Here is a 13,639-nt window from a genome sequence, read left to right on the forward strand (position 1 = left end):
CAAACAGAGACTGACGTGCTACCCAAACAGAGACTGACGTGCTACCCAAACAGAGACTGATGTACTACCCAAACAGAGACTGACGTGCTACCCAAACAGAGACTGACGTGCTACCCAAACAGAGAATGACGTGCTACCCAAACAGAGAATGATGTGCTACCCAAACAGCGAATGCCGTGCTACCCAAACAGACATGACATGCTACCCAAATAGAGAATGACATACTACCCAAACAGAGAATGACATACTACCCAAACAGAGAATGACATGCTACCCAAACAGACATGACATGCTATCTAAACAGAGAATGACATGCTACCCAAACAGAGAATGACATGCTACCCAAACAGACATGACATGCTACCCAAACAGAGAATGACATACTACCCAAACAGAGAATGACATGCTACCCAAACAGACATGACATACTACCTAAACAGAGAATGACATGCTACCCAAACAGAGAATGACATGCTACCCAAACAGAGAATGATATGCTACCAAAACAGAGAATGACATGCTACCCAAACAGAGAATGACATGCTACTCAAACAGAAAAGTATATACTACCCAAACAGTGCCATCTGATAGTGCGGTTGTTGTTCCTCTGCAGGCTCTAAAGCAACCCCCCCTGGAGGGATAGGTAGCCGGCCTGGTGGGATCGGCAGTGCAGCGGCAGGTCAGCCCCCAGCAGAGGGCGTCAACGTTCTCACCAATATCCTGGGAGGGGCGGGAGGCGCAGCTGAACAGGCGGGGAAACTGGGAGATGGTAAAGCCCTGAGAACCTGAACACTGGGAATGGCACCCTATTTCCATATAGGGCACTACCTATGGATCCTGATCAAAAGAAGTGCACCATATAGGGAGTAGGGTGCCATTTGGGACGCATACAGTGTCTGATGTGGAAGGAATTACTGTTTAACAATTACTTTTATTCTGTATGTGTTATGTGCTTGAGTGAAGACCCAAAAGCGGTTTTAACAGAAAACAGAGTTCTTTAATGAAAAAACAGGAATGGCATAAATCCTCTTCCAACGTTGACAATGGAACAAAAAGAACGTAGTATAGTGCAGGATGCACCTGCCAGGCAGACTCCGACAGGATAGGACAAGGTGGAAGCAAACGAGACGACAGCTTGCTTCTGGCATCAAAAACACAAACAATAATCAGACACTGAAAGTAGCAGGAACAGAGAGAGAAATAGAGACCTAATCAGAGGGAAGAGAGAACAGGTGAGAAAGAGTGAATGAGCTAGTTAGGGGAGATGTAGAACAGCTGAAGAATGAGAGACAGAGAAGGTAACCTAAAAAGACCAGCAGAGAGAGACAGAGTGAAGAGAAAGGACAGGAACAGACATAACAAGACATGACAGTACCCCCCCCCACTCACCGAGCGCCTCCTGGCGCACTCGAGGAGGAAACCTGGCGGCAACGGAGGAAATCATCGATCAGCAAACGGTCCAGCACGTCCCGAGAGGGAACCCAACTCCTCTCCTCAGGACCGTACCCCTCCCAATCCACTAGGTACTGATGACCACGGCCCCGAGGGCGCATGTCCAAAATCTTACGAACCCTGTAGATGGGTGCGCCCTCGACAAGGATGGGGGGGGAGGGACGAGCGGGGGCGCGAAGAACGGGCTTAACACAGGAGACATGGAAGACCGGGTGAACGCGACGAAGATAGCGGGAGAAAAGTCGCACTGCGACAGGATTAATGACCTGGGAAATACGGAACGGACCAATGAAAGGGGCCAACTTGCGAGAAGCTGTCTTAAGGGGAAGGTTCTGAGTGGAGAGCCATACTCTCTGACCGCAACAATATCTAGGACTCTTGGTCCTACGCTTATTAGCGGCCCTCACAGTCTGCGCCCTATTACGGCAAAGTGCCGACCTGACCCCCTTCCAGGTGTGCTCGCAACGCTGGACAAAAGCCTGAGCGGAGGGGACGCAGGACTCGGCGAGCTGAGATGAGAACAGCGGAGGCTGGTACCCGAGGCTACTCTGAAAAGGAGATAGACCGGTAGCAGACGAGGAGCGAGTTGTGGGCGTACTCTGCCCAGGGAGCTGTTCTGACCAAGACGCAGGGTTACGAAAAGAAAGACTGCGTAAAAATGCGACCAACAGTCTGATTGGCCCGTTCGGCTTGACCGTTAGACTGGGGATGAAAGCCGGACGAGAGACTGACGGAAGCCCCAATCAGACGGCAAAACTCCCTCCAAAATTGAGACGTGAACTGCGGGCCTCTGTCGGAAAACGTCAGACGGAAGGCCATGAATTCGGAAAACATTCTCGATAATGATCTGAGCCGTCTCCTTAGCAGAAGGGAGCTTAGCGAGAGGAATGAAATGAGCCGCCTTAGAGAATCTATCGACAACCGTAAGAATAACTGTCTTCTCCGCTGATGAAGGCAGTCCGGTGATGAAATCTAAAATGTGAGACCACGGTCGAGAGGGAATGGGAAGCGGTCTGAGACCCCGGCAGGAGGAGAGTTCCCAGATTTAGTCTGCGCGCAGACCGAACAAGCGGCGACAAATCGGCGCGCGTGTTCCCGAGTGGGCCACCAGAAACGCTGGCAGCGAGAACGCCGGGGTGGCCGGCTAACTTGGCAGAGTGGGCCCACTGAAGAACGGCCGGACGAGTAGGAACGGGAAGAACAGAAGGTTCCTAGGACAAGCTCGCGGCGACGGAGTGTGAGCCCTTTACCTGCCTCTCAATTCCCCAGACAGTCAACCCGACAACACGCCCTTCAGGGAGAATCCCCTCGGGGTCGGTGGAGACCTCAGAAGAACTGAAGAGACGAGATAAAGCATCAGGCTTGGTGTTTTTGAGCCCGGACGATAAGAAATAACAAACTCGAAACGAGCGAAAAACAGAGCCCCACGAGCCTGACGCGCATTAAGTCGTTTGGCTGAACGGATGTACTCAAGGTTCCTATGGTCAGTCCAAACGACAAAAGGAACGGTCGCCCCCTCCAACCACTGTCGCCATTCGCCTAGGGCTAAGCGGATGGCGAGCACGATTACCAATATCATAGTTACGTTCTGACGGCGATAAGCGATGAGAGAAAAACGCGCAAGGATGGACCTTGCCGTCAAGAGCGCTGAGAAAGAATGGCTCCCACGCCCACCTCTGACGCGTCAACCTCAACAACAAACTGACTAGAGATGTCAGGTGTAACAAGAATAGGTGCGGATGTAAAACGATTCTTAAGAAGATCAAAAGCTCCCTGGGCGGAAACGGACCACTTAAAGCACGTCTTAACAGAAGTAAGGGCTGTGAGGGGAGCTGCCACCTGACCGAAATTACGGATGAAACGACGATAGAAATTAGCGAAGCCCAGAAAGCGCTGCAGCTCGACGCGTGACTTAGGAACGGGCCAATCAATGACAGCCTGGACCTTAGCGGGATCCATCTTAATGCCCTCAGCGGAAATAACGGAACCGAGAAAAGGGACAGAGGCGGCATGAAAAGTGCACTTCTCAGCCTTCACATAATGACAGTTCTCCAAAAGGCGCTGGAGGACCCGCACGTGCTGAACATGAATCGAGAGAGACGGTGAAAAAATCAGGATATCGTCCATGTAAACGAAAACAAAAATGTTCAGCATGTCTCTCAGGACGTCGTTAACTAGTGCCTGAAAGACAGCTGGAGCGTTAACGAGGCCGAAAGGAAGAACCCGGTATTCAAAGTGCCCTAACGGAGTGTTAAACGCCGTCTTCCACTCGTCCCCCTCCCTGATGCGCACGAGATGGTAGGCGTTACGAAGGTCCAACTTGGTGAAAAACCTGGCTCCCTGCAGGATCTCGAAGGCTGAAGACATAAGAGGAAGCGGATAACGATTCTTAACTGTTATGTCATTCAGCCCTCGATAATCCACGCATGGGCGCAGGGACCCGTCCTTCTTCTGAACAAAAAAAAACCCCGCTCCGGCGGGAGAGGAGGAGGAGACTATGGTACCGGCGTCGAGCGAAACCGACAAATAATCCTCGAGAGCCTTACGTTCGGGAGCCGACAGAGAGTATAATCTACCCGGGGGAGTAGTTCCCGGAAGGAGATCAATACTACAGTCATATGACCGGTGTGGAGGGAGAGAAGTGGCCTTGGAACGACTGAACACCGTGCGCAGATCGTGATACTCCTCCGGCACCCCTGTCAAATCGCCAGGCTCCTCCTGTGAAGAAGAGACAGAGGAAACAGGAGGGATAGCAGACATTAAACAGGTCACATGACAAGAAACATTCCAGGATAGGATAGTATTACTAGACCAATTAATAGAAGGGTTATGGCGCACTAGCCAGGGATGACCCAAAACAACAGGTGTAAAAGGTGAACGAAAAATTAAAAAAGAAATGGTTTCGCTATGATTACCAGAGACAGTGAGGGTTAAAGGCAGCGTCTCACGCTGAATCTTGGGGAGAGAACTACCATCTAAAGCGAACAAGGCCGTGGGCTCCCTAACTGTCTGAGAGGAATGTCATGTTCCCGAGCCCAGGTCTCGTCCATAAAACAGCCCTCCGCCCCAGAGTCTATCAAGGCACTGCAGGAAGCAGATGAACCGGGCCAGCGGAGATGGACCGGAAAGGTAGTGCGTGATTGTTGCGCTCACCAGTAGCCCTCCCCTTACTGATGAGCTCTGGCTTTTACTGGACATGAGGTGACAAAATGACCAGCGGAGCCGCAGTAGAGACAGAGGCGATTGGTGATTCTCCGTTCCTTCTCCTTGGCCGAGATGCGGATACCCCCAGCTGCATAGGCTCAGCATCCGAGCCGGCGGAGGAGGGTGGCAGTGATGCGGCAGGTGGCAGTGATGCGAGCTCCTTTCCACGAGCTCGGCGACGAAGATCAAACCGTCGCTCTCATGCGAATAGCGAGGGCTATTAAGGAGTCCAGACTGGAAGGAACCTCCCGGGAGAGGATCTCATCCTTAACCTCGACGAGGAGACCCTCCAGAAAACAGCGAGCAAAGCCGGCTCGTTCCAGTCACTAGAGGCAGCGAGAGTGCGAAACTCAATAGAATAATCCGTTATGGATCGATTCCCCTGACATAGGGAAGACAGGGCCCTGGAAGCCTCCTCCCCAAAAACAGAACGGTCAAAAACCCGTATCATCTCCTCCTTGAAGTCCTGAAACTGGTTAATACACTCAGCCCTCGCCTCCCAGATTGCCGTGCCCCACTCACGCGCCCGTCCGGTAAGGAGAGAAATGAAATGCGGGCTGCGCTCCTGGAGTAAGTGTTGGGCTGGAGAGAGAACACCACATCACACTGAGTGAGGAATGAGCACTCAGTGGGCTCCCCAGAGTAACAGGGCGGGTTGTTGATCCTGGGCTCCGGAGACTGGAAACCCTGGAAGTGGGCGGTGGATCGAGGTGGAGTTGGTGAACCTGTCTTGTGAGGTCGGAGACTTGGACGGCCAGGGTCTCAACGGCATGTCGAGCAGCAGACAATTCCTCCTCGTGTCTGCCTAGCATCGCTCCCTGGATCTCGACGGCGGAGTGAAAAGGGAAGCCGCTGGGTCCATTCTTGGTCTGATTCTTCTGTTATGTGCTTGAGTGAAGACCCAAAAGCGGTTTTAACAGAAAACAGAGTTCTTTAATGAAAAAACAGGAATGGCATAAATCCTCTTCCAACGTTGACAATGGAACAAAAAGAACGTAGTATAGTGCAGGATGCACCTGCCAGGCAGACTCCGACAGGATAGGACAAGGTGGAAGCAAACGAGACGACAGCTTGCTTCTGGCATCAAAAACACAAACAATAATCAGACACTGAAAGTAGCAGGAACAGAGAGAGAAATAGAGACCTAATCAGAGGGGGAAGAGAGAACAGGTGAGAAAGAGTGAATGAGCTAGTTAGGGGAGATGTAGAACAGCTGAAGAATGAGAGACAGAGAAGGTAACCTAAAAAGACCAGCAGAGAGAGACAGAGTGAAGAGAAAGGACAGGAACAGACATAACAAGACATGACAGTATGGGGTGTGTGTGTGACAGTCGTTGATGTTCTTTCTTAGTGATAGAAGATAATACAAAATGGACCCTTTATTTTATATACACCCATTCTACACAATATTCTGTGAAAAGTACTAATATATTAACATTCTATACTGTACTAAATATGATATTCTGTGAAAAGGACTCATGTCCTAACTTTCTATACTGTACTAAATATGATATTCTGTGAAAAGGACTCATGTCCTAACTTTCTATACTGTACTAAATATGATATTCTGTGAAAAGGACTCATGTCCTAACTTTCTATACTGTACTAAATATGATATTCTGTGAAAAGGACTCATGTCCTAACTTTCTATACTGTACTAAATATTTTTTCCCTCTCACCCTATCTATTCTCTACTTCTTTTACACAGCTATTTCTGGCCTTGGGAAGAAGTTCACTTCATTTTGGTGAATGGAAGAAAGGAGGGTAAATGCAATGGATTTCTTTGTGATTCTTCATAGATGTAAGGTTTAAGTAGTTGACACTTTGTTTGTGTGTTGTGGAAGTCCCAGGTGTGAGGGGAAGCTTGTGTTTGTCTTGCAGGGTATGAGGAGTTGCGATGGAGGGGGATTGGAGGCTTGGTACTACAAAAATCTATGAAACTGTTTTCGGCATTTTATACATTTCACTATCACAATGAAGCGGAGAAGGAGGAGGAGAAGGAGGGTACCTGAGTGCATCAGTGAGTATCTCATGAAATGAATACATGTCTTTACACATTGGGGCGGTGTGTCTTGTCGTTGGAGAAAAATGTTGACCATATTTGTGATAATCTGCACTTTACTCTTCATATTTTCATCATGTATATGAGTGTAGATTAAATATTTAAATAGCGTTAATCTTTTTCAAAGTTAAAAGCTCACCCCTCAAAGTATTAATACTATCATCAATAGTTAAGTTTAATGCAGTTAAGGATACAGAGGTTGCATCTTCAATGTGCCATTTGGGCAACAGCCCCACACTGCGGTGGATGAATGGATGAAGCGTTGTAGCAGATGGATATTTGCATAGATTAATATAGATCCATGTCTGCATCATATAGAAGCATGAGTAACCAATGGAGGGCCTCCCGGGTGGCGCAGTGGTCTAAGGCACTGCATCGCTGTGCCACCAGAGGTCCATGGGGCGACGCACAATTGGCCCAGCGTCGTCCTGGTTAGGGAGGGTTTGGCCGGCAGGGATATCCTTGTCTCATCGCGCACTAGCAACTCCTGTGGCGGGCCGGGCGCAGTGCACGCTGACCAGTCGCCAGGTGTACAGTGTTTCCTCCGACACATTGGTGCCAAATTTGTTCTATCTCTTAAATAGCACTTTTTCATTGAATTGGTTCTCTGCTGTGTCAAGTCAAGTAAACGGAAATGACTGTGTCCATGTTCTCTCACTGTTGGAGTGGTCGGAGGTTAGAGTCAAGGATAGAGGTCAGAGGTTAGCGGATAGAGCCCGGAGGTTAGTCCAGGTTAAAGGTCACAGGTTAGTCCAGGTATGTGCCCAGAGGTTAGTCCAGGTTTGTGCCCAGAGGTTAGTCCAGGTTTGTGCCCAGAGGTTAGTCCAGGTTTGTGCCCAGAGGTTAGTCCAGGTTAGAGGTCAGAGCCCAGGATAGGTCCAGTGTACCCTTTCACTCCTCCACACACATGTTCATTTTACTGGGTCAGGCACAGAGCACTATTAATTAGCCAATGGAGGGCCTCCCGGGTGGCGCAGTGGTCTAAGGCACTGCATCGCAGTGCTAGCTGTGCCACCAGAGGCCACCAGAGGTGCATGGGGCGACGCACAATTGGCCCAGCGTCGTCCTGGTTAGGGAGGGTTTGGCCGGCAGGGATATCCTTGTCTCATCGCGCTAGGTTGGGCTGTGTTTCGGAGGACGCATGGCTTTCGATCTTCGCCTCTCCCGGGTCCGTACTGGAGTTGCAGCAATGAGACAAGACTGTAACTACTACCAATTGGTTACCATGAAATTGGGGAGAAGAAATAAAATTAGCCAATGGATAAGCAGACTAGCCGTGGGATTACATGCACACTCACACACGCGCACGCACGCACACACACACACAAACTGGGGCCCACAGAATGATGACTCATTACACTATAAAAATCCCTCATTACATTGTAGAATGGGCTAACACAGAAAGCAGCACAGTTAAATTGTTTTCTAAACACAACAGATTTGAATGCATTTTTATTGGGACCCATTTAAAACACATCATGACTGTCACATGATGCTATTTGGGCCCCGCTTTCTACCTATGAACACTACTGTGTCTGTCATTGTGCTAGTGCAGTTATTATAGGGTCTGCCTAGGTTGGGTTGACTCTTGGTTTGATATCATAGGCCATGACGCCGGGTTCCTCACATCTCTAGTGTGTGTGAAGGGGGTGAGGGGATGTGTGTGGTAGGGGTGAGAGATCCAGTGCAGGGATCTAGAGATAAAACCTTCTCAGTGCCTCTCTGACCAACAGGTAAGCCTACTCAGCCCTGAGGATTACTGACAATCCCAGCAGGGCTCTGATTGGCTGCCACCGCCCTAGTGGAGGGGCTTGGGACATAGTGACATGTAGGGGGTGTAGTGGAACTGGAAGCACTCACCGTGGCCGTCTTGGGACCGTTGTGAGGTCTTAGATAGGGGATGTGGTCTGTTTTAATGAGGTGTCGGCTCATGGTGGATGTGGCCTATTGCTATACAGTCACATGAGGTATAGTGTATCTAGCCTGTGACGAGAAGGTTACAGAACTCAGTAAATTAGCTACAGTACAGTCAAACCTTTCTAATCAGTCATATTGCAGAGATTGTATTTATAGCCCTATTTTAAAATGCACCGCTTTCAAAGTGTAGATGCTGTACTACATTGATCTCATATCAATATTACTTTTTTTAAGAAAACATTATTATAGATAATTTTCACAGAATTCACTGGGATATGGGTGTGGGATTGGTTCCCATGGTAATTACAGCCTGGCACTAGGGTGTTGGCCACTGGGTAACCCTCCAGGGTGCATAATCTCTGGCTCAGTGGTTATTTTCTCTCTCTCTCTCTCTCTCTCTCTCTCTCTCTCTCTCTCTCTCTCTCTCTCTCTCTCAATATCTTTCTTTTTTTTTATCAGTCTCTATTTCTATTTCTCGCTCTCTATCCCTGTCTCTTTCTCCTTCTCTCTCTAGGGGATTCTGCTCTGCTGGGCCATGTGTAAGGAATGAGAATGGAATTGTGTGTGTATGTGTGTCCTTGTGTCTCTGTGTGTAGGTGTGTGTGCACATGTAGGTAGTTATCCCTCAAGTAGTACAGTACTACAGCTCTCCTCTTCCCCCTGTAGGTGTAATCATGTCCCAAAATCTTTCAGCACTAACTATGAGACAATAATGCACACATTTTACAGTCTGTCTCTGTGTACTGCATTTTGCCTGTTTGTCATATTATTCAAATGTCTGTGACATTGGATCCTAATGCAACACAGACCGTATAAATGCTGTGTATATTGATCTCGTAGGGTTTTAAAATTCCGGTAACTTTCCCAAAATTCAGTAAAAAATTATCTCTAGGTGAGAGACACTAAACTTTGACTTCATGTTTTCAGATGCACCAGCAGAATGCCAACGATAGCCTCCCTCACAGCTCTTGTAGGAGAGGGAATGAGACAGAGAGCGAAGAGAGAGCGAAGATACAATCCTGTCTGTCTCACCTCCCTGTTTGTCTCTCTGCTTACTGAGAGAAATAACACCTGATCCAGGAACAGAACAGGGAGCTGTCACACCGTAGGCTTGGCTTCCGCATCGCTCAGCTCAGAAGGACAACAACGGAGGATGCTGCTTCTTCACCTAAATCTCTGTCATCTTGGAGAGCACACTGAGTTTCATCAGAGCTCTCCCATCACTCGCTGTGGTTCTGTGATTCTAAGACAAGGCCAGATGGGAGCCATTGTAGAAGGAAATGTCACATCTGGTCAAAAGTAGTGCACTATATAGGGAATAGGGTGGCATTTGTAATGCAGACTCTGAGGAGTCCACATCTGACCAGAATCATTCACGACTCTACACTTTTGTGGTCAGAGGGCCTTATAACACCATCACCATTATAACACAGTGGAGGAGGGAGATAGATACACAGCTCATAGGTTTTACTAGTACCAAAGAGACCTCTGCCAATTATGACACTGACTACTACACTGGAGAAGGCAAGGCAAGACAAACAAATGGCGACAGACAAAAAAACAATGCCCTGGTTATGAACCAGTTGAATGCTTGGTTTCTATGATCTCTACATTCCAGGGAACGATGACCCTTTCTTTGAATGTGTTTTTATTTCTCCTCCACATGTTGTGATGATATGATGTCTACAGAATGCAACATGTACATGTGGACACTGGAATGCATGCACAATAATAATCAAAAAAAGAAACCCATATCTTCTTAACACTTTTTCACCACTACGTCCAGAAGAGGGTTCACCAGGCATTACTAGACGAGTAGGATAAAGAGAGGAGAAGCTACCAGTGTGCCCACCAATAGAATGTGAGATCCACACAGGAGAGAGGACCAGATGGAACGCAAGCAAGCGTGACCATGGCTGTCTTTTAGCCATCGCAAAGCCATCACTTGTCAATCCCAGAGCACTTTGGGATTTTTTTTTTTTATATATATAAAAAGTATTTTCATCTTGTTTAATTTCTTATCATTTTTGCCTGATATTATTCTGAAAAGAAGAGCCTTATTCGGTACATATTTTTTACTTGTATACCTCATATGTTTTGAAAAGTCCATGTCATACCTTTCTTAATTTTGTTTTGCACAACTGTATACTTTTGTATGTACATAAATCTATCGAGAACACTGATAATGTAAATTATTAATTAGTGTTTTTATTGACTTATATTCATGTGACTTCTGTTTTTGTTTTTGTTTGGTAAATCTATTTATATTTTATGGTCTATTGTTTTCTTATTTATTATCTTACATTTTTTAATAATTTTCTGGTTGATTTAAAGCAATAGCATGGAAAAAATGATATACAGCACATTGGTGTTAATGTTGTTTAAATTCATGGATGGGAATATCTGAAACATGTTGATAAACATCAGCAATATGTCAGAGAGAGTTGCACAACTACACATACACACCTAAATCTCTATGTTTACACTTACTCACACAGAGACATACATGCAATCAAGCAAACACACACACATGCAGGAGTGGCTGGAAGCAATCATCATTTCAAATGTTCTATGCAATGATTAATTTTGAAACTGGAACAGACAAAAAACAAAGTTTAATACCATAATGACCAATGTTACTCACCAGAATCCAACAACATTGTGAACTGAAAGACATCAAAAACCGTTATGAACATATTTGTACTTTGCTAATTGTATTTATGGATCTGAATATTTAACTATTGAATGTAGACTTTTATTTTCGTGGCATGTTTTATAGTACCCCATTACTCCCCATATGGGGGGACTTGTTGCCAAAGGGTCGACTGTGTAGACTGTCAGTCATGAATGTCCATCTTAATGCTTGAAGCATGATTTGCTTGGCTTTGTCCGGCTGTTTGTATGCTCTCATTCAGTCCTGGTGTGTGTGTGGCTTGACCAGGGCCCCACTGTGCCATGGTGTGTTCAGCTGTCCAGTCCGTGCTGCTTTACAAACCTGTGAGGCGGTTGGTCAGGAATTCTCATTATAAAATGTCATTCAGTGTGCGCATCGGCTGTCAGTGTATAACCTGAAGGGTGGAGGATTCATTTCAGGTATCTGATTGGTTGTTCAGACTGTACAACAAATAGAATGGTTCCTTATGTCTCTCTGTATTAGGAATGGCATCATGTAGTAATAGATTATGAGGGAAACAACTTGATGTGCTTTGAAGCCACTAAAAGTTGCATACAAAGAACAACATCAAGGTATCATTAGTAGTTGGAGGAACAAATGGGAGAAATCCTAACCTCCACTTAGTCATGCATTGCATTTTAAGTTGAAGTTAGGATTCACCCTTAAATGAACAGTCTAGAACTCAATCAGTGGACCACTGAACCTTCCATATCCAAGGCTAGTCTAGAGGGAATCTAGAGGGTACCACAGTACTGTCAATCAGGTCAGAGAAACACAACATTCTGCTGAGCCCAAGTCAATCATTCATCCAATCAGGGCATGTTATAATTAAAGCACAAGCTTGACTGGTATGTAAAGACAGAAATATAACACAAATAGCATATGTGTTATTGATTTCAAGGAGAGGTAAAACAAATGTGTTATCTCACGGTAATAATATAAATGAGAGTGCAGGGTGAATCCAATAAGGGACCTTGGTATAGATAGCTGCGAGCTCACCATCTTTATGGAGACGTTGTGGTCGATAAGAGAAGCATGAGACCAGACAGCCTTCACTGACTGTAGCTGTCCAAATGGACAGACAGACAGACACACAAACACACATTCTCACTGTAAATACAGATGGATTCTTCTATACAGAGTTCATAGTACGGTCATCTTGTGCATTCCCACACCGTACTTGCTGCCAACTTTTGTGCTTTTGTGTATAAAATCATATTTATTATAATTAAATATCATGATTATGAATATAATGATGAAATAAGCATAGTGTATCTGGCTGGCTCGTATTGACTGTTGGCAACATTGGAATAAACTTGTATTCAGATACATATTCAGTCTGTGTAGAGTTTCTATACATATTGTGTTTGTAAAACAAGGAGAAATACCTCCATGGTAAAAGTTTATCCAGGCATTCTATTGTCATTCTATCGGGAAGTTTCAAAGTTGATGAGAAATGATCCATTTTTTAAAAAGAGATTGAAATAAGAGGAAAAAGCTAATTGAAAATGCAACAAAAAAATCCAGAAAAAGTCTTAACTCAAGTCATTCACTGTTGTAAGTGCAATGGGCGAAACGTCAGTTGTGTATCCATTGTGAAACCTTGTGTTCTATTCAGTGTATTCCTGTAAACAGATAGAGTAACATTTTGGTGCATCATGTCATGTCATGTGATTAATGAAAATATTGACCCTGCAATTTCTTTCCAATCAGGAAAAATAATAAAGAGAAAATCAAGAATCTCTCGTAGTTATTTATTTGTCATCCACTGTACTGTATTTCCTTGCTCTCTGCCTGCCTGACTGACTGTGTGAGGACAGGCGCCGGGAGACGAGAAGCAAGTACAGGGAGTGAACATTTAATAAACAATGGACAAGAAACAAACAAGGGCAGCGTCTGGACAGTGGAAAACACAATGACAATAATGCTGACACGGGGAACAAGCTGAGGAACAGACAGATATAGAAGGGGCAATCAACAAAGTGAAGGAGTCCTGGTGAGTCCAATGAGCGCCAATGCACGTAATTATGATGACAGGTGTGCGTAATGATGGGCAGCCTGGCGCCATTGTGTGCCAGAGAGGGAGCAGGTGTGACTGCCTGCCAGACTGACGGACTGACTGCCTGAATGACTGCCTGTCTGACTGACTGCCTGAATGACTCCCTGACTGCCTACCTGACTGAAATGGTTGCCAACAACGTCAGTTCCATCTGCTGCTGCCGAAGCAACCGGAGATGCCTGCCTCGGCAGGATCTTCAGGCTTCCAGGCCACAACCATCTGGCCCGGCTGGCCAGGCTCCCCGCGCCTCTGACCGGCTCGCCAGGCTCCC

The 13,639-nt window shown here is 46.4% G+C and overlaps 1 protein-coding gene across 1 annotated transcript in view; it reads left to right on the forward strand.

Annotated features, from left to right (window-relative positions):
• LOC135541487 (protein bassoon-like) overlaps nt 1-13,051 on the forward strand; it is a 168,904-nt gene extending 155,853 nt beyond the window's left edge. The window contains 4 exon segments of the mRNA XM_064967797.1: nt 614-769; nt 6,365-6,420; nt 6,538-6,676; nt 9,563-13,051. Coding sequence (XP_064823869.1) covers nt 614-769; nt 6,365-6,405 — 197 coding nt within the window. The 3' untranslated portion in view covers nt 6,406-6,420; nt 6,538-6,676; nt 9,563-13,051.
• Nucleotides 13,052-13,639: the final 588 nt, after the last annotated feature.

This window comes from Oncorhynchus masou, chromosome 6 (genome assembly GCF_036934945.1).
Source record: "Oncorhynchus masou masou isolate Uvic2021 chromosome 6, UVic_Omas_1.1, whole genome shotgun sequence".
NCBI lineage: Eukaryota > Metazoa > Chordata > Actinopteri > Salmoniformes > Salmonidae > Oncorhynchus > Oncorhynchus masou.